Source organism: Lygodium microphyllum, chromosome 3 (genome assembly GCF_053477565.2).
Source record: "Lygodium microphyllum isolate KBCC chromosome 3, Lygodium_microphyllum_v1.1.10, whole genome shotgun sequence".
In the NCBI taxonomy this organism is placed as follows: domain Eukaryota; kingdom Viridiplantae; phylum Streptophyta; class Polypodiopsida; order Schizaeales; family Lygodiaceae; genus Lygodium; species Lygodium microphyllum.
In genome coordinates this window covers 124,466,412-124,488,652 of record NC_141137.1, presented here as the reverse complement: position 1 = coordinate 124,488,652, position 22,241 = coordinate 124,466,412, and the positions used below count along the sequence as shown (strand labels likewise).

Here is a 22,241-nt window from a genome sequence, read left to right as displayed (position 1 = left end):
TAGATGAATCATGATTCATGAATCATGAATGCTGAGATAAGACACGGAAATTAGATTTAGGAGAGGTAGAAAAATGAGTCATGAGTCATGACGATTTACAAGTAATCTAGATTGAAAGATTTTTAAAAATATAGATTGAAATGAAAAATAAATAGTGAACTAAAAACTAAAATTTAAAATTTGATTTTTAAGATTAACTCAATAATAACTTGTGGGATATCTGTGTATATGAAAGCCCTTGTTCTTCTTCGTCCTCTTTATTCTACATCCACGACCTACAGGAAAAATGTGCCAAGAGGTGAAGAAACAAGGATGTTGATGATACATTGTTTCTTCCTATCACTCCATCCATTGGAAATTATGGTGCAACTCCATACTTATGCTCATCTGGCATGCATGGGCTGCTCGAGAGCTCTCCCTCTTCTTGTTGAGCTTCTTGATCTGCATGTTGTTGTAGGTGATGCCATACCACCTCTTGCATGGACCAACTGCATCAATAGCTTTGACCATTCTTTTCCACCTATCCACTTGAAACAAATGGAATGGGAGATTGTACTTAATGATAGTGTGTATTATCTCTATCTCCACATTCCTTTGCCTCTCTTTGAGGAAAGAAAAAGGATTGGAAATACCACTCGTAGTTTCTTGTGTGAAGCTTCTGTACATGGCCTTTTACTTTTGATGGTGGTGGCGGAGCTTGAGGCCGTGGAGGTGCATGGAGTAGGACTAGGAGTTTTGGAAGTATCCACTTCCATGTCGGGGGTGACCACTTGCTCTTGAGCCTTTGCTATGCTCGATGACACATGAATGCTTTGATTGGAAAGGGGCGAGTACTTCTTCATGATTTCATCTGCCATGGATTGAGGGATTTGAGAATATGGGCCACATTGACCACCCACCTTGGTCAAATGGATGATGAGCCTTATCACACTATTTGTCATCGTCTTCCCACAAAACTTGCAACTCCAATGGTAGCAATTTGACTTGCCCATGGTCTTCTCAAGATTTGTGGTGTAAAGACAAAAAGCTTTTTAAAGAGGCCTAGGCATTGTAGAAAAGAATGAAGAGAAAGGAGGAGAGGGATTTGGAAAAGGGAGAGGGAGAGGGAGAGGATGTAATATGTATGAATGAAACTTGAAAGTGAGAGAGAGGGAGAGGGAGAAATGAAATGAAATGATATATTAACGTCTACAAAAGGCCAAAATGACCTATGAGACCATGAGTTACAATCATGTGTATGATGGTACAACTGTCTGGGCAAAATATGTAGCACAAAGCAAAATAAAAAAGGAAACTAACAATGGCTATGTGTAAACATAGAGCTCTATCTAGTAACAATGAGCTCCAAATGGTATAATCTCATGTGGGTATGGAGGGCCTAGCTCTAGCCCGAGCAATAATCCCTTGTATCTGCCTATGAAGGTGTCGTCGGTGTCTGTGTCAAGGCCTAGGACGTCCGGATCGGCTAAGTTGAATGGCTTGAAAGAGGCTAAGGCATTGCTGATCGGTAAAATCCATGACTCTGGATAGTGGTCTAAATCCGTCTCTAAAGAGACAATGGAAACGACCACAGATCTCATAATACGCTAGGTAGCGGCATATATAATGCTCCTCTGTTTCTGGCTCTAGTTGGCATATTTGGCATATGCGCTCCTCTGGTGGGATGGATCTATATCTGCCAGTCTCAATATCTAGTTGATGTGAGGAGGTACGCAACTGGCCAATAATACATCTGATCCCATGGGAAAGGTGGGTGTCCATGTATCTCGGGCGAACAATGAATCCATCGTCAATAGTGTGAAGGAAATGCTCGCGGTAGAAAGCCATCTTTGTCCCTAGCTCCTGCCCTGGCATCAGCCATGTCTGCTTGATATCCAGCTAGGTAAGATCCATCTTGATGTTGCTCAAACTAGGTCGACATCTGTGCATACCAACATGAAGTATCACCCTCTCTGGCAAGTTGCCTAGGGGATTCAAGGGCCAACCGTGCATGTGTGTCTGGGTAAGTCCCATAGGGTATGCATGTATGCGACCGATCGGGTGAGGGCTTCTACCACAATCGGTATAGCTGCTAGCTCGACTCTGATGATCTCATGTGGCACTAAGGCCTTACATCTGATCATCTTGGATATCATGGACACTAGGGGTTTCTCCATCAACCTCCATCCATCATAAGTGCGCCCTGATCTGCTATGGTGGTCAAGACTGGGCCCCCATATCTGTACTCCATAAAGTAGCGTGGATGTGACCAGTGTATCGAAGAGCCATAGCTTGGTGTGGGGTTCTTGGAATTGCACCTGTGAGCACATCCTCTCCAAACCACCTAGTGCTGTGTATCCGTGAGTCAGTCTAGTGTCTGCTGCCTCTCGCATGGAAAAGGTGGGCCCTGTGAATAAGACTCCCAGGTATGTATAAGAATCCACATACTCCAGTTCCTTAGATCCATATGTGAATTTAGGTGCTGATCTCCTGACCCACTGTGGTGTAGTATTAAATACCATCACCTTGGTTTTACCAAGGTTCACTGAAAGCCCACTGTCCCAAGTATAGGAGTGTAATGCATCCAAGTGTCTCTGTAGACCCTCTGGAGAGTTAGTTATCAATACAATGTCATCTGCATACAATAGGAGAGGTATCCAAGTGCCAGCTAGTGGAGCTCTTCTATCTCCTTCTTGTGAAATGTAATCAGCAATCCCATCAATGTACAGGCCAAATAATGTCGGAGAGAGGGGGCATCCTTGCTTCACCCCAATGGTGGAGTAAATAGGTGCCGAAAGGCCCTCAGGTGTCCAGACTTTGCCCACAACTCTCTCATACAGTGCCAAAATACCCCAACTGAGCTCTTTCGGTACTCCCATGGCATGCAGTCTATGTATCAGCTTGTCTCTCGGTACTGTGTCAAAGGCTTTGCGGAAGTCCACAAAGCAGCAGCAGGTCCATTGGCCATGGGAGACAGAGGGAGAGGGAGAGGGAGAGGGAGAGGAGAGCAAGAGAATGTGAGGAAGAGGGAGAGGGATAGGGATAGGGATAGGAGGAACTTGGAAGAGGTGAGGGAAAGGGAGAGGGAGCAGGAGAGAGGGAGTAGGGTGATTGAAGAAGATGTAGGGCGATTTGTGTGTTGAGATGGGGGGAGGGGGGTGCCATTTTATAAGGACTGAGGTGAGGGAGAAGAGAAGAGGGAGGAATATGATTCACGAAAGAGGGAGGAGTGTGAAAGAAGTTCAAACAGCCCCCCTAAAAAAACAGGCAAAATTTGAAAAAGACGCACCAACAGACAGAATTTGAAATAAAACTGCAGTGGACACCTTTTTTTGAACAGTATGATCGCACGCTACTTGAACAGTACCATACGGTTGCAACCCTGTACCTCACTTATTAATTTATTTTATTTGAGTGTACATTTGTTATTCATGTTGTTTGTACACTATGCACTTTGTTATTCTTGGTGTTCTCAATTATTCCGTCAACTTAAAATCTTCAGTGTGCGCGCATAACAGATTGAAAGAACTCACAATGCAACATTGAGCAAAGGAATGAGCAATGAACTATGTACAATGACATACTCTCTATTTAATGTATGAAAATGAGAGGGCAACTGAGTGGTATAGATAGGGGAAAGTGGGACACCACCCAAAACACGTAGGTGGGTGTACTGAAAGTGTTTTGACTGTAGCAGTGCCTAGGCCAGGCTATGGGTATACACAACATGGCGCTGGACATAAACTCAATACTTTCCTGCTTGTTTGGATTGTGAGTGTCATGCTTAGAATATTTTTTCATTTTTGAAAATTATTTGACAATTGGCTTTCAAAAACATGTCTCTTTTGAACTATATAATTACCCTTGACCACATTCAAACTATGCATGTGTATTTGGGTGTTGATATGTTCCAGTTGTCACTTAATTTCAGGTTAGATGGCTGAACCAAGAGCTAAGGCGAGTTTGGCCGTTTGTTGACAAGGTCTACTCATAACTTCCTCTTTTTGTAATCAATCATATCTCTCTTATGTTCTTAGTTTGATAGAACAATTTTCCTGTTGTATTGTGGACATCGTCTCATGCACACACAATTTTTTTTTTCAAGCCAGTGTCTTAATACATTAATACACAAAGAGGGATAGTCCTCAAAGCATGGATTGTAATAAAAATGTTAGAAACAGTGGTAAAACGCAACATGTGAGAAATATGCATTTTATGAAGATAGCAGTGGGGTGTGCTGCTCTGAGTGTCTAAAGAAGCTATAGGCATCAAAAGAATGGGCTCCAAGGAAGGCATCATTTCTCTCTTTCCATATTGTCCAAAGTGCACAATATTATCAAAGCTAATGAATCATGGTGTGTTGTTATCATAGCATCACCTGAACTCGTGTGGCCTTCATCATCATAGACATCAAGGAATGATGCTTCCTGTTAGTAGAAAATGTTGGCTAGATATCGAATAAACCTCTCTTTTATCCTTTTTTGATCATCATTTCGGATAATCATTAGTATTATCTGTTGGAACGTCACCTTGGGGATGCCCCTGAACGAGCAAGTGACTGTTCTTGCATCCCTAGACAGGATTGGCTTTTGGCGATGGGCATGGAGAGGGTTGAAATTCCCCAAAGACATGCAAAAGTGACATTTTGCTCTATATGGCTTGTTTTTTCCTACAGTCAGCTTGTTATCACCTCAGCCAGCCCCTTTCATGCAGTCTTGAGCCTTCATCCATGCATTTTTTGCTCCATACTCGTCACTTCTTTTTTCCAGCTCACCTCAATGTATGTTCGGCTCTTCAATGCAATAAGCTTTAAAAACTTCTTCAGTTTTCAACAGTAAGCTTAAAACTACTCAATAAATGAACTTTATGTTTTTTGAATGTGCTGCCCCCCACCTTGATTGTGTTCCCCAGTTTTGACCGTCCCTGTCCCCATGTCCTTGTCCCGAACCCCATGCCCATCCCCATCCTGGTTCTCATTCCTAATCTGGGGTCCCTATGTTTTTATACTGGAGGAGAATATGCCAAACAACCATAACTGTTTCCCTAAACTCTAGAAAGGAGATCTAGCGTGTCACTTGCTTGATAGTCTATCCAAATCGATTCAACTTGCCAGACATGCGGTACTGCCTTTGTAGCTTGTAAGCGGTTTACTTAAGCACTTCATAGTAATTGTCCAAGTGAAAGTCCTCCAATCAAACATGGAAACGTGTTTTCCAAGATTTTATTTCTAGTATGAATAAATTGTGCATATGCATGCCTGTGATCATGCATGTGCGTGCACGTGGCCACCCCCAAACCTTCTTTTCATCATCATAGACATCAATGAATGATGCTTCATTTTAGTAGAAAATGTGGGCTAGATATCAAATAAACCTCTCTTTTATCTTTTTTTGATCATCATTTTGGATAATCATCAGTGTCGTCTGTTGGAACATCACTTTGGGGATGCCCCTGAACGAGGGGGTGACTGTTCTTGCATCCCACGACAGGATTGGCTTTTGATGATGGGCATGGAGAGGTTTGAAATTCCCCAAAGATGTGCAAAAGTGACATTTTGCTCTATATGGTTTGTTTTTAACTACAGGCAGCCCTTTTCATGCAGTCTTGAGCCTTCATCCATGCACTTTTTGCTCCATACTCTCCACTCCTTTTTTCCAGCTTACCTCAATGTATGTTCAGGTCTACCTCAGTCTTCAATACAATAAGATTTTAAAACTTCTTCAGTTTTCAACAAAAAGCTTAAAACTACTCAATAAATGAACTTTACGTGTCTTGAATGTGTTGCCCCCACTGGTTTTGTGTTCCCCAGTTTTGACTGTCCCTGTCCCCATGTCCTTGTCCTCAACCCCATGCCCATCTGCATCCTGGTTCTCATTCCTAATCTGGGGTCCCCTATGTTTTTTTACTGGAGGCGAATATGTCAAACAACCATAACTGTTTCCCTAAGCTCTTGAAAGGAGATCTAGCATGTAACTTGCTTGATAGTCTATCCAAAGCAATTCAACTTGCCAGACATGTCAAAGTGGTACTGCCTTTGCAACTTGTAAATGGTTTTAATAATGATATGGGGAAATTTGGCACTTCATTAGTAATTGTCCAAGTGAAAGCCCTCCAATCAAACATGGAAATGTGTTTTCCAAGATTTTATTTCCAGTATGAATAAGTTGCGCAGGTGCAGTCCCTTGCTTCTGTTGAAACCCTGCACAATAAGGCAAGCCTTGCACTTGTCTAAAGTCCTATCAAACTTTCCTAAATATCCACTTCATCTCTTTGACTTTTTTGTGACTTGAATGATCCACCAAGGTCCAAGTCTCATTTTGGTCAATACTTTCTAGTTACTTTTCCATGACCTCTCATTATTGGGGCTGCTAAAGAGCCTCCTACCAACTTTTTGACTCGGAATGCTCTATATAGTCAGCTATAAATAGCGACACAAATGAAGCTTGAGGGGCAAGCCGACGAGCGGATCTTCGAGGGTCCTTTGGAGTGGAATGCGTTGGAAGGATCCCTAAATCCTGCACCTTTGAGGTAAGAGGTCTTGTGGAGGAGGCTTGAGAGCTGACGAATTTGCGGGAAGGTCAAGAGTAGACAATAGACCCAGCTCACAAGGTAGTATCTCCGATGGAATATATGGTATTGGCTTGGAGTTTGGTGCAGAAGACTACATAATATCCCTCTTATCAAAAACTACATCTCTTCTAATGATCACCTTGTTCATTAGAGGATTGAATAAATAATAGGTCTTCACTTCAGAGGAGTATCCTAGAAAAATGAGAAGATAAGCTCAAAGAATGAGCTTTTCTATCTTATCATCAAGCTTGTGCATGTACGCACAACACCCAAAGGCTCTAAAGTGGGACAAGATAGGCAGAGAGCCAAAGAATCCCTCATTCGGAGTCCTCTGAGGGACAGTTGCAGTCAGACATCGGTGGAGGATGTATAGCGAAGTGTTAACAGCCTTGACTTGGAGGTGCTCAAGGAGCTTTGCTGTGAACAGCATAGAGCATGCCATATTCATGATGGTCTAGTTCCTACGCTCTACGACTTCATTCCGAGAGGGGAAGTTGGTAGAGGTAAGCTGGTGAGAGAGATGCAATGTTGCTGTAGAAGCTTAGAAAACTCGTAGGAGGTAAACTCGCCACCACTATCACTTCTCATGCATTCTACACGACGACCAGTCTGGTTATGAACCAGTAGTATCCAAATAGAAAAATAGGAAAAGGCGTCAGACTTATGCTTAAGAAAGTACACCCATATGTATCAAGAATGATTATCCACTATCAAAAAGAAAAATTGTGTGCCATTCAAGGTGGCAGTGAATGTTAGCCCACAAAGATCAATATGAATTAATCTAAGAGGCGTCTTAGCTATGTGTGGACTATTGAGGAAATGGGGTATAGTGTGGTTTTCCAATTGACAAGCTTTACAAATATCTCAAGATAGCTTTAAGCATGGAAGACCCTCAATCATCTATCGATATGACAACTCATAAAGAGAGTTGTTTCCAAGATGTCTTAAGCAAGAAGGCCAAAGACTCTCATTATTTATGGGCTCTTGTGTTGGGGGTGAAAGGCTAGAAGCAATGGAACTCTAAGTCTACAGCTGTTGGCTCGGAAAGGAATTGGGTCATGTGATATAGGCTACTAGGCTACGCCTCATTGCAAGCAATCACTAAACCAATCTGAGAGTCAAGAAACTCAATTGTGGTCATTGTAAAAAAAGAGTGCTTGCCCCTACCGGCAACGCTATTGAATAAATAATAAGTTCATCCCAAGTTGGGGGACAGTATACATTATCCAACATAGCTAGATCTAGGCCCTAGTCAATGGCATAATAGATGTGATCATGAGAATGAATCTTGTTTGAGGAGTTGTTTCCAACACGGACTATCTTGGTTGCAAGGGCTCAAGAGATGAAAATGTCCTTGATAGGGGTCATAAGATGAGTAGCTCCATTGTCCACAACTCAAGCAGTAGCTGAAGTACTTGGTTGTGATGAGTGGGCATCTGCAACAACCTTGTTGGAAGGCAACTTGTAGATATGGATGAGGCTTGTATCCTCAAATGTCTCTAAGGAGAGAATGTGGGCCTTTTTAGACCGGTTAGACATGCTCTATGGCATTAATAACAATATTGAGTGTGATGGTTGACTAGTGGTAGTGTGGGTTTGGCCTCGCCATTGCTCCTATTGAGTGTCCCCACCTTGCCTCCCTTATTGGGGGTTGCTTGAATGGGTGGCGGGGGTTTGAATCTTAGGTTTTGGTGCTATGCCTCTTTCCTTTGATTAACACTTGTTGTCAAAATGGCGAGTGTTTTGACAATGCTGAGAATACCTATTTTTCTTAGGTACATTCTACCACCCTGGGTTTGAGAGAGGATTGGGAGTTCCCTTGCGTCTCACTAGCTTGGTTTTGGTTTTAGTTTTGTTTTTGATTTTGATTTTAGTTTTGGTTTTGCTTACCCTTCCCTGGCTGCCCCTTTTGAGAAGCAGCAATGAGAGCCCCTTGCTGCACAAAATGGAAGTATTTTTGCTGTAGCTTTTTAAGAAACAATGTGACTCGATTATCAAAGGACTTAGGAGCCCCCGTGGTAGAGAACTTGGCAAGAAGTTGCCGATACTTAGTCAACTTGACTTTCAAGTCATCTCGGTCAGTGAGTTTAAAGTTTTGGAACTCATGGTCAAGATTTATGTGACGGGTCCTATCTCGAGCTACATAGTGGTTAGTTGAGTGTGCTCGACGCTCTAATGCTAAGTCAAAATGTCGAAGCTGAGAATGAAACTTAGGCAATAAGGCGTGCATTAGCTCAACAATAGAGGAGGCATTCCTAGCCTTTCATGAGTGAAGAAACTTGCTATAGGGGATGGTTGTCGTGGGACACTATGTATATGAGGTTGGCCGGGGGGGGGGGGGGGGGAGGGTTCCTTAGAGCACTATGCTCGCTTTGCAATCAATGTATACACCTTTGAATTCCTTGACGTTGCTTGTTTATGCAAAGAGGCTTAGGAAAAAAGGTCTAGCGAAGAGGGGAGAGAAGTTTAGGAGGAAATGGGAGTTTGAAGGAAAGAAGGGCAATGCTGCAGAGAAGTTAGAGAGAGAAGTCCAAGTGCAAGAAATTTGAAGATAGAGATGTCTGTGAAGGGGTGAAGTATGGACGTAGGGAAGTCTAAGGACAAAGAAGTTTGGGAAAGAGAAGTTTGGAGGTAGAGATGGAGAAGTCTATGCTATCCTCGCCCCCGACCGATCGTCGCACCACCCCCCACCGGATTCATCGCACCTGCCCTGCCGTTTCCTCCCCGTCGCCATCGCGAGAGCCCCCTACCACCAATATCGAAAACATGAACTCCCCTCCCCCCCAATCTAGTTGCTCCCTTCCCTTGTAGCAACTCCCTCCTCCGGTAGCACAACAATGTGATAGGTAGGTTCTCAGTAGGGACGCGCAATGGAAACCTCTGGTCAGATGCTGGCGCACTCTGCGAGTGCCCCGAGTCAAACACCTTGTGCGTCCTCCTTTCTGAGGAATAGCTCTTAGTTGTTTGGGCCACGGAGTTGGAGCTTAAAGAAACAACGATATTTGGTCAGGTAGTTGGATACTCCCCAGCGAGGGCCCAGCTGCGAGATTGGCTCCACTCCACGCTGTGCATTGGCATAGTGTAGATTGTGGAGGCAGTCCTCATGGCTCGAGGGATCTTCAGGGTTCAACTCATCTTTGCGGACGCAGCTCAGGAGTTAATGGAGAGCTCGCCCTATGCCTCCACGAAGGGGGTCATTTACATGGTTCCCTGGTACAGCGGCTTCACAATGGAGACTTTTGTGCTCCACAACAAATTTCTCAGACACCTAGTCACCTTACTTTTCCCCGGACTAGCGGTAGAGTACCGCCAGTTAGTGGAGGACTTTGGACGGCTCCCCAGCACAGTCCTTCCTGTCTCCTTCGCGGATGCAGTGACAGCTGCAGGAGTCCCAAAGGTACGAGTGGCCGTGAAAGACAAAATATATCATAGTTCCTGGAGATGGAGACAGGAGATCACTCCTTTAGGCAGCAGGTCATTGTGACTGGGTAACTAGGACAGTGCTTGTGCTACCGCGACTTTGGGCATCAGGCAGTAGATTGTATGCGTTTCGGAGCCAAGGCGGCTCTGCCGACAGGCCCGCAGGTGGACGTTGACGGCTTCACATGGATCTAGAGATGACAGGGGGGGCCGCAGCTAGCTCCTTAGACACAGCCTCGACAGCAGGGAGCAGGAAGGCGAGCAACGTCTCCTCAGTAGAGCACTCCGTAGCCCCCCCTGCCCGCCCCACCCGGCAGGACCGCAGTTCCCCACATCCACCACCCACGCCACAGACTACCTCACTTGAGATCCCACTCTCCCCCCCCCCCAAACACCCACCAAGTACCTTCGACCATCCCACCATCCCTTGATCCTCTTTTCCCCCACCACCTCCCCTACCGAGCACCCCCCCCTGATCCGCACCCGGTTCAGGTGATCCCCCTTAGACCCACCCCCCTCATCCCACAGGAGGTGATGAGCCACACATGCCAACATCCTCCTCGGACCAGCAATTTTCCTCCTCCCACACAACCACCAACTCATTTGCCCCATAGTAGTTAGAAACGGTTAGAAACAAAACGTCAGAAACGCGTTTCGTAAGTTTCTTTCAAGAGGGGGTAAAATAAGAAACGCGGTTTTTTAAATATAGGATTTTTAATAGTTTTGACTAGGGAAAGAGGTTCTAAACCTCTATGGAACTCTCTCTTAAACAAAGAATGGCTAATTGAGCTTGAGGATAATGGAGTCGATTGAGAATAATACATTATACGTTACATATCCATGATCCATTATTAACTTGTCACTTATGTCAAAGTTAGCCTTTGGACAAGCTATACTATGGTTTAGAACTCAAAAAATTATAATTCATACATATCATACAAATAAATTTGAAATTAACATGTAAATAGTCTATCTATAATATGGACTGAGTCAAGTTGCAGCATCATGATTCTCATTTCAAAACAAATTGACAAAATGTCAAAATCAAGAATGAATCGTAAAATATCATAAATAACTCATAAATGAGACTAAAGTCATATAATATTCAAATCTCAAGACAAGAATAGATATTAGATTGACAAAGTTCATAACTAAACAAAATCACAAAAAAACCAATCTCTCATTCAAAATCTTGAGCCCTCACGAGTCATTACACATCATGATCATCATATTTAACGTTGCCCATTAGTTTTTGTCAAAAAAATCATATTTTGGGTTACAACTCACCAAAAAAATAAAAAAAGTTAAAAATGGCTACGTTTTTTACTCTTAGAAACGTTTTGTACTTTAGGAAATATTTCATAAGTTTCAAATTCAAAGAAACGCGTTTCTTAGCTGCTATGATCTGCCCCTACCGCCCATCACACTTTTTCGAGACATGCACAGTTAATGCCACAGGAGTTTTTCCGCAGTGGTCTATGGTTCTACCTGAGAGTTGCGGAGCGCGGAGAGTTCCCACTATCTCTAGAGGTGGGGATCTTCGTGGTTCGTAAGTCAAGGAGGGGCAAGGTCCATCTACTAGCACCGCCAAATGGACTAAACTACGCTTTTTTTCTTTAGTCCTCTCACTTAGGGGATTGGACGATGACATGGATAGCAGAGGAGTTGAAGAGTCAGGTGGCGGACCACATCTTCCAGTGGATGGGAGAAGGACTAGCATTGTTTGCACAGCAGTGGCCTGGTTGCATGATGGACATTAATTGGTGGGCTAGTGCCGAGGTCCCACATCTGAGCATTATCTTTCGAGCCCCTCCACAGTGGAGAGCTTCGAGGAATGTGATCGAGTGGCCCCTGGTGCACGCGGCCCGTTTCTAAGTGTACAGAGTCACAACTCTCAGCATGGTTGATAGATGCATTGATAGTACCACCTGGAGCATCTATCACCCCTATGGTCTGGGCGAGGGCCACCATGGGGGACTGGAGTTTGCCGTCTAGATCCGCGGCAATGCGTACTTGCATGCCCCATAGTTTCTCCTCCTCATCAGCAGACTCCATACTGAACATATGTTTCTTCGGTCAGTCACCCCATGAGCTTACACCTTGCATCCTGGAATGTGAATAGTCTCCACTACAGTGGGGCACATGGTTCCAGGAAGTTGATTGTTCGGCAGGAGCTGCAGCCTGCCCTTGCTGGAGCACAAGCTCACTTCCACTTAGGCCCAGTGGGTAGGAAAGGTACTCTCGAGCAACTTGCATACTTACTGGGAGCATGCCATAGGTGCCCACGGCAGGAGAGGAGGCGTATGCATCTCTATTAGGCGAGTCTCACTGCCTGTGTATGAGATCATGGGACGATAGTGGCATGTAGGTTCTATGGATCAGATTGGATATTGGGAACTCGTACCTTGGAGTCCTCAATGTCTATGCCCCTACGGAGGTTAAGGCACGCATCAGGTTCTGGGTGGAACTTGCGGATGGACTTCCAGAGGTGGACTCCTGGATCATTGGTAGAGACTTCAATAACCTGGAGGCTTTGGAGGACTAGCAGGGTAGAGGCAGAAACTACCAGGGCATAGCTAGGGAGGAGCAGGAGACATGGGAGGACTTTCTACTAGCAGTAGGAGCACGCGATGCCTGGAGAGACCTTGCCTTCCACAGGAGGGAGAGGTCGCTGGACTTCTCTTGGGGATACAGGCAGCTAGGTAGAGTCGTGTTGGAGTGGTTGTTCAAGTTTTATGTGGGAGAGTGGGGAGGCTCTCGTGGAGGCCAGATTAGGCAGTTGGCGGGCACCACCTTGTCCGATCATTGCCGGGTTCTCTTGACACTTGATTCCTCAACATTTTCCCTAGATACATGATCCTCTCGAATCCTTGACTCGACCTATAGGAGGAAGGAGGTGATGAGACAGATAGAGCAGATTTGGACCAAGGAGTGGGGCAGGAGGGACCGGATCGTAGAGGAGGTTGCAGAGGTCCTAGCCAAGTCGAGCAGTATCTGCCAATAGGCAGCCATACAGGCCAGGCAACAGAGTTGGAAGGAGGAGAGCACTCTGGCGGGACCTTGCAGCCATGCAGAGATTATTACAGGAGGCACCAGGGGATCCCACCCTCCACGCACAAGAGGTGCATGCGCGAGTAGCCATTGGTGGCCTAGAGGACAGGCGCTCGGAGTTCTTCCGCACCTCAGTAGCTTTCTGGGTGGTGCAGAAGGGGGACACGATGTGCAGGAAGTTTTTCTACGTGCACCAGCCTTGCACCTCAGGAGAGCAGATACGCAGCCTTCGAGATCAGTATGGGAGGACTCGTTCTAACCTAGACAAGGTGATGGAGATTGCCACCGACTACTACAGACGCCTTTTTCAGCAGGAGACAACCTCAACTAGAGGACAATGATGTAGACAGCAGGTCTGCTGGGATCACATCCCGTCTTTTATCACAGAGATGGGACGCTCCCTCCTAGCCCCCTTCATAGAGAAGGAACTAGAGGAGGCTTTCCATACACACAGGACGGGCAGAAATGCACGGGAGAGGATGGCCTCTCTAAGGCCTTTGTAGAGGTGATCAACCGCCGAGACCCACGGACCGTTTATTGTTTCAAGTGTTCCAAGTCGAGCACTAATGGCTACCTCTGACATAGCTGACACACTATCCATCTCTACGAGTGTAGTGAGCTTACCTCTACACCCAATCGAGTTGCCTCCTCTCTGGAGCACTCGGGTAGCTCCACGATCCAAGTGTAAGCTTTAAGCAAGCTCCATCCTCAAGCTCCTCACTCCAAGCTTTATCGCCGCGAGCAAGAGAAGAGAAGAGAAGAGAAGAGAGGAGAAGAAGAGAGGAGAAGATGGAGAGCTTCTCCACCACGGTCCGTCACCCTCATACACTCACTCCCTCACACTCTCACATTCCCTCTCAAGCACAAGCTCAAGTAAGCAAGAAGAAGAATAATAAGAAGAGAAGAGCTACTTTTGGCCACACACAAGAATGAGCTTCTTATTCCCTTTCGAACTTTATATACGAAGCCCTAAATCCCTTTTGGGCAGTCATTCTCTTATCCCCTTTTTTACATGGCCAGCCGTGGCCTTGGTCCTTTTTCCCATTGTCCTCCTATCTTTAAATACAAAGCCCTAAATCCCTTTTGGGCAGTTATCCTCTTATCCCCTTTTTTACATGGCCGGCTGTGGCCTAGGCCCTTTTTCCCATTGTCCTCCTATCTTCCTAGCTTCCTTCTTACCGCCCATCTACCTTTACAATTTGCACGGGTGAGAGCTCGGCGCTCTTAAAATAAATCATTGTGCGCCTTGCGCTCTTTTACAAAAGTATTGACTTGCACTTTTTCTTGTGCGCCTTTTTCATTGATTTAGAAAATTTTAGCACTTCTTATGTTTCCATATTTTTCTTGGTGTACCTTCGTCTTTTGTTTCACTTTGCCTTGGCTCTGTCTTCCACTTTAGATTTTCTAGATTTTCCACCTTATTTGTCTAAGGGCTAACATTTGTCAGAGTGCAGCGGTGCGGAAGCGTAGGACTGAGAGAGAGAGAACGCAGAGAGAAAAGGGAGAGAAAGAGACAGTGTACAATGAAGATCTGCTGTATAAAGAATGCTGAATACAAAGATATACATGGGCGCAGTGCGCTGGACTGCGTGTCTCCACCTCGACGATGCGACCTGCTGTCCACCTCGAAGTCTGCTGCAGTCTGCACTGTCTGCTGTCTGAAATCTGTGAACAGAGACAGAAATCTGCACGGCACCGGTCTGTAATCTGCGACAGAGAACAATGGACAGACCGCTGGAAACGTCGGCAATATATAGCCGAAAAACTGCCTGAAATGGGGCGCCAGAAATAGGGCGCAGCCTGGAGTAAGTCGGCTGCAGGCAGTCGGACTGCCACGTGGCAGTCCGACTGCACAGTCCGACTGTGCAGCAGCCTGCTGGTCCGATTGTGCAGGCCTGCCTGCCCACCAAACAGGCTATGATCTCTAACACCCCCTCTCAGAGCCTGGGCAGGGCAGAAGCCTGAGGGATCTGGAATGTTGCCGAAGGAGAGCCTGAGGAAGCGCCTTTGTAAACAAATCCGCAAGATTATCCTCCGTCTTGCAATACTCCACAGTGATGGTCTCATCCAAAAGCTTTTCTCGGATGAAGTGGTACTGAATCTCAATGTGCTTCGTCCGGGCATGAAAAACAGGGTTCCTCGCCAAGGCAATGCAACTCTCATTGTCACATCGCAGCAGTGTAGGACGAGTCTGGGGGCAACCAAGCTCCTCCAACAATCTCCGAAGCCACACAACCTCGCATGTGGTGGAAGACGCGGCCCGATACTCCGCCTCAGTAGACGAAAGGGCTACTGTGGGCTGCTTCTTGCTACTCCATGAAATAACACCTGCACCCAAAGTAAAGCAGTAACTTGTTGTAGACTGCCTGTGGTCCACGTCACTGGCCCAATCCGAGTCGCTCCAACCTGCAAGTACAAGATCTGACCCATCTGTCCCTGCGGGGTAATGAATCCCCAAATCAGACGTCCCCCTCAGATACCGAAGTATCCTCTGAGCAGCCTGCCAATGCACCGTCTTAGGTTCACTCATGAACCCTGCCAAGAGCCCAACAGCAAAACATAGATCAACCTTGGTGTTGAGAAGCCAAATCAAAGACCCTATCAACTGTCGATAGCGGGAAGCATCCGCCAAAGGAGAAGCTGAGTGGGAAGTGGCCTTCCAGTTCGGATCCATAGGAGTAGAGAGGGCCCGACAATCTTCCATCTCAAAAGACACCAAGAGCTCCTGAACATATCTCTGTTGGGAGAGAAAAATCCCCCTCTGAGACTGATAAATCTCATGTCCTAAAAAGAAATGGAGTAGCCCGAAATCCGTCATCTCGAACGTCCGATGTAAAGCTGACTTTGTCTCCTGGACCTGCTGTGCATCATCACCTGTGACAATCAAATCATCAACATATAAGACAAACAGCACACAACCATCCTCGGAAGTGTGAACATACAGCTGCGGATCGGCCTTGGACCGCCGATATCCCAACTGAGACTGGAGGAACGAATCAATCTTCTCGTTCCAAGCTCGCGGGGCCTGCTTGAGGCCATACAGGGCCTTCTTCAACTTGTAGACTTTCCCATCTGAAGGACCAAAGCCAGGAGGCTGCTCAACGTAGATCTCCTCCTTCAAATCACCATTCAGGAAGGCCGACTTCACATCCAACTGATAAACAGGCCATCTCCTATGGCCAGCCAAAGCAAGAACAGCTCTAATGGTTGCCATACGAGCTGTAGGGGCAAAGGTGTCATGACAGTCAATCCTTGGGCGCTGGGCAAAACCCTTAGCAACAAGGCGAGCCTTGTGCTTATCCAAAGTACCATCACTGAGATATTTGGTCTTGAAGACCCACTTGACTCCAATCACCTTCTTCTGCGGGGGGCGTGGCACAAGTGACCAAGTGCCATTCCTCTCAATAGCCTCCAACTCAGCTTCCATAGCTTTCTTCCATGGGGCGGACTGCAAAGCCTCCTTCACGGAGGTGGGCTCTCGATCCTGCATAACACGGGACATCAAACAATAATTGGAGCAAACAAGCTCCGAAGAATGCGCCTGGTGCCTCCGTGACCGCCGCGGACCATCCTGCGGTCCCCACTCCTCAGGAACCCCCTCGATCTCTGAATCACGGAGTGTGTCACGGGCCCAGCGAGGAGGAGGCCGAACCTCCCCTCGTCGTTCTCCATCAGTAGAAGACTCTGGAATGTCCACCGGTGGTAACTCCGTAGAAGGATCCGGTGGAACAGTAGACTCTGTGTCAGAAACAGAATCATAATCAAAAGGCACAGGCTCCAGTGGAATTGTAGAAGGAGCCCAACTCTCCCCGGGATCTCCAAGAACGGGATGCTCCTCACCCGTTGAAGAAGCCGGAACCTCCACAAACCGCACATCACGGCTAGTGCACACATCCCGCTTGACGGGATCATACAGTCGGTAGCCTTGGGACTGGGAGCTGTAGCCAACAAATACCTGTTTTCGGGAAGCCGCTTCAAATTTGTCACGGTGAGTCTTGGGAATGTGAACATAGGCATCACACCCAAAGACCCGAAAGTAAGAAACATCTGGCTTCGTCCCAAAATAAGCCTCAAATGGAGTCATCCCTTCCACGGCCGAAGTAGGGGATCGATTAAGAATGTGGACTGCAGTAGCCACAGCCTCGGCCCACAGAACCTGAGGGGTCTGTCGGTGCTCCATCAGGGTGCGCGCCATCTCGATCACACTGCGGTTCTTCCGTTCTAGAATACCATTTTCTTGAGGAGTATTGGTATTGGCAAACTCCTGGTGAATTCCTCTATCTGCACAAAACCGAGCAAATTCATTAGACACAAATTCACCCCCCTTGTCGGATCGCAAGGTCTTCAACTTCCGGCCTGATCGGTTCTCCTCAAAGAGAAGCCAATCCTTGAAGTGCGAGAAAGCTTCTGACTTTAGTGCCAAAAAATAGGCCCATGTCATCCTGCTGTAGTCATCCACGATCAGCATGAAGTAGAGCTCCCACGCAGGGACTCATTCCTCATCGGGCCACATAGATCCGTAGATACTAGCTCCATCGGTGAAGTAGACCGCCGCGAAGCTGTGTGGGGAATGGCATCCCGATGCTGCTTCCCCCGTATGCAGGAGACACATGGCTGCTGGCTCACCACTATATCCAGCAACCCTCGAACAAGCTGTCCACGTGACGCCCTCCGAAGATAGTCATAGTTCAGGTGACCAAACCGAGCATGCCATAATTCAGACTGTGATTGTGAGGTAAGAAGAAGAGTAGAGAGGGCAGTGGAAGACTTCAGTTTGTAAATGCCGTTCTCCTCATATCCAGATGATAGAACCTTCCTCGATTCACGATCAAGGACTCGCACAGTAGAACTGTCAAACTCCACCAAAAGACCAAGGGAGCAAATCTTATGAACTGAAAGGAGATGGTACCCTAATCCTGGTACATGCAAAACCTCTGAGGTATGGGTGCCACCTCGTCCATCCGGAATAAGCTGCATCTTATCCCGACCTGCAATAGAAACTGAAGAGCTGTCTCCAATGAGAACCTGCCCACGTGAAGGTCGCAGCTGGGCAACACCATCTGATAAAGGAGTCATGTGCCGTGAGGCACCACTGTCAACAATCCACTCTCGAGCTTGGGGAGCCGTCATCGCCGCATCAGAAGCATTCGGTGAAGCGTCCTCAATGACAACTAGATGTAGAAATGCAGCTGATGAGGGTGCAGCCACCGCTCCAGAATCCTTGGTTTCCGTCTTTTTGGTGTCCTTTGAGTCTTTGTCAGGGCAATCCTTCTTCCAATGGCCAGTCTTTCCACAAATATGACATGTTAATGTATTCCCTTAGCGAAGAAGACTTATTGACGGACAAAGTCCGCATCTGGACCTCCAAAGAAACCCTCTTCATCAGGGTCATCCGATTGTACATTTGATCAAGTTCCAGCCATATCTCACGAGCCACCGTCAAGTGCTCGATATGAGCGATCACGGCTGTAGTGCATGATAGAAAGAGAAAGGATCGAATCCGGGCATTCAGTTTGTCCCAATGAGATTGGGCCTTGGCCAACTTCGCACGAGCATCGGAAGAGAGTTTGGACTCATCTCTTACCGAAGGCCGGTCAATATCTTCCTGTACCAACTCCGCCAAATCATAGGACTCAAGGATGGCCAACATCATAACGCGCCAAATGCGGTAGTTGTCGCCGTCAAGCTTCTGATCTGTAGGAAGAGCCGGTAGGACAGGCACCTTCCGGTCCATAATCGCCTGGAACTCCAAGTCCATCTCTGTAGACATCTTCACCTGCAATGCCTTCTCAAACGCAAAAGCAGCCCCCTCTGACTGGGTAAACTCAGCCTGCTAAGGCTCTTCCGCATCCCGAAGCTGCTTCACCCGCCGGAGGCGATGAAAAAGCAAAACCTGCACTTTTAGGTTGAAAACTCAAACTTTCTCCGCGTCAAACAGCAGTAAACAGCAGCAAATCCACCACCTGTACTCCTTTCCTGTGCGCCCACACTCGTTTCAGCCTTGTTCCAAGGCGCAGCCCTCCTGTCTGCCCTTAAACGCAAAAAACACAAATTTGTGTCGCGATGGAAACTCCTCTTCAGGTTGATTCTGCGCTCAGTCAGCCCTCAAACACTGCTCTGATACCATGTCAGAGTGCAGCGGTGCGGAAGCGTAGGACTGAGAGAGAGAGAACGCAGAGAGAAAAGGGAGAGAAAGAGACAGTGTACAATGAAGATCTGCTGTATAAAGAATGCTGAATACAAAGATATACACGGGCGCAGTGCGCTGGATTGCGTGTCTCCACCTCGACGATGCGACCTGCTGTCCACCTCGAAGTCTGCTGCAGTCTGCACTGTCTGCTGTCTGAAATCTGTGAACAGAGACAGAAATCTGCACGGCACCGGTCTGTAATCTGCGACAGAGAACAATGGACAGACCGCTGGAAACGTCGGCAATATATAGCCGAAAAACTGCCTGAAATGGGGCGCCAGAAATAGGGCGCAGCCTGGAGTAAGTCGGCTGCAGGCAGTCGGACTGCCACGTGGCAGTCCGACTGTGCAGCAGCCTGCTGGTCCGACTGTGCAGGCGTGCCTGCCCACCAAACAGGCTATGATCTCTAACAACATTACCCTCCTCCTAGATGAGTGCCAGTCCCATGGCACTTAGCGTCGTAGGTAGCAGGATTTGGCATGCACCGAAGACGTGAGTGGAAGGGACTGTTGTGATTTGCCTTGGAGTTTTGGTGGTGTAGATGAAGGTGGTTGGTGGCACTTTGTTGGCTTGATTGGTTGGTGATAGGGTTGTTGAAGTTGGTGATAGGGCTGGTTTTTGTTGGGAGTTGCACTCATGGGTTGGCGCAGGTGTTGATGTGCTAGGAATTCTGTGGCGGGCGAGGGCTTGCAGGATGATAAAGGATAATAATTCAGAGTTGAGTGTTGATGAAGAGTTGACGGTACTTTCGTTGGAGTCTGCAATATCTGCAATTGAAAACCTCTCATATGTGGTCTCTCCCTAGCATAGTGCTAGTCTCTTATGTACACATTTACGAATCCATGTCACTTCGTGAGGATAAAAACCAATTGTAGAACTCAGGATTGTATTGGAGTGTGACACACGCATCCAGTACTCGTGGCAGCCTACTTAATAACAACAGATATTTTGCAACATCGAGTAGCATGGTACCTTGTCCGAGTCTACTTGCAACATGTAACTCCTCCTCAGTGAGAATTTTATCAATCAGAGAGTTTTGGCTAGTTCCGGCCAAGTCCATACTCCGAACAGCAATCAGTACTCGAAAGGAAGTTGGCGCCACATAGGTTGGGTCTCTTTGAGACCGCCATTTGGCCAGTCGCTCCTCTGAGACTGTCATAATCTGGGCTTCAAGTTCGGCCATTGTAGCACGGTTTTCAAACCAACATTTTTCAGATTGACTTCGACCCTCTGATTGTCGCTTTAGTTGCTCTATCTCTAAGAGATTTGGTTGGCAAAGCACATCGTTGAATGTCGCAGTTAATAGTTTGTCGGCCTTCTCGTCAGAGATGAGTTGCATGCGTTCATGTAGGAACTTGTCATAGTGCTTGTTAAGATATTCTTACTCTTCTCAAGATAGATGATATGGCAAGTAATTCTTAAGCTGCTCCTAGAGAATGTGCCCATGTCTGCAAGGACGTAGATATGTGCGAATATTTTGAGTTTAGCATCCAACTCAGCCAAGCACTCTGTGATACTTCTATGTTCCATGAAGGCTTGCTCCGTTGCTATCTCATGCAAGGTTCTGGGGGTTTCCCTAGGCTTTAGCGTAACTGGGGGCTTAGGCCTAGATGAGCAAGATTGATCAATGCTAGGATCGCTTATGTCCTCGGGGTTTTCATGTTTCTCTTGAGGCTTTGCTACTATCATGTCATGGTTCTTCTCGGATGTGACTGGTATAATTTTGTCACCCTGTTGTGACAGTGTTGTATCCACTCTTGATTGGTCAATGTAAGTTCTGCTGTTGATGGATTGAGTGTTCCAAGAAACCGTTGATGGTAATGGTTGCTTTGACTTACCAGAACACGCGGATGTGTTTGAGGTTTCACCGTTGTTAGGAGAGATGCCAATGGATTCCTTGGTGGGTGGACTCAATGCTTTATTCCTCAGCTCTTCAGCACTCTTGGTCTCAATGTTCTTGGTGTCTATAACCACTTGCAACTGCTGTTGTTTTTGTTGTTTCCTCCTTTTTTTCTTGGGCAATTGAGGTGTATCCCTTGAAGACTATAGACCCTGAACTAGGTCAACTATTGACGTGCTTGGTCGGGCCTCAACATTATCTGTTTCTGGTGTGTCGTCCTGGGATATAGCCTTGGCCTGCTGAACAGCCTTGCTAGGTTGTTGGGGTACAATTGCCTCTCTTTGTGGAGAGTCTAGCTCTTTAGCTAATTTCCTTTCATTTAGCCCCTCATCCAATTGCATTGGCAGTTGCTCTTGGTTGGGCATGCGCTCTAGACTCTTATCCTTACACATTGGGACATGCCTCCATTGCTTCTTATTAGAGCGGGTGTTGTGTTTAGAGCTTTTTTTCTCTTGCTCTGGAGGTTTGGGTGACTCTAGTGTAGAACCAAGAGCCGGTTTAGGGTTCTTGTCATGTAGGCTTGGACGGAATCAGCTGAAGAAGTCAGGGTTGTATTGATGGGAAGCATAGAGATCTAGGATTGCAGGGTCTTGAGTGAGGCAACAGACCTATGTGCTAGTACCATGCTCCCTACTCCTAGCTTGCTAGCCATGTGTAGATCTTCTTTTAGAAGCAGTTTATCATACAAGGGATGTCTTTGGACAGTTGTAGAAAGCTGAACCTCATGGACCATTGCCAACACTCTTAATGAGGTCAGGGCAATGTATGTGGGATCTTGTATTGATGTCCAAAGGGCTTTCCTTTGCTCAGCAAGTGTCATTAGTCAGTGGCTAATTTTGGCTACCAAACTCTGGTTGGAGTGCTATTTTTGCACAAAGTTGCCTTGTCCTTTCCCTTTTCGTTTGATTGCTTCGAGCTTTTCCTTGTTTGTCTCACATTGAGCAGTATAGAGTTAGGGTATCAAGCACAATTCTCTAGCTGTGGCCTTTGGGATATCCTTTATGACTTTCTCAGCAATACCTTCATAGCAGGAGCAAAGATGTTGTAGCTCATCCCAAGTCAGGGGTTCGGCTATGAGCTTCGTGTGCTCTGGTGTTGGCCTTCCCATGTCCACATGGACGTATGCACGTG

At 46.7% G+C, this 22,241-nt stretch overlaps 1 protein-coding gene across 1 annotated transcript in view; it reads left to right on the top strand.

The window, feature by feature from the left end:
* The window catches only part of LOC148038851 (synaptotagmin-5-like), a 117,278-nt gene that overhangs the window by 5,039 nt on the left and 89,998 nt on the right, over positions 1–22,241 (top strand). The window contains exon 3 of the mRNA XM_087674742.1: positions 3,911–3,961. Within this exon, the coding sequence (XP_087530868.1) occupies positions 3,911–3,961 (51 nt within the window). The remainder of the gene's footprint in view (positions 1–3,910; positions 3,962–22,241) is intronic.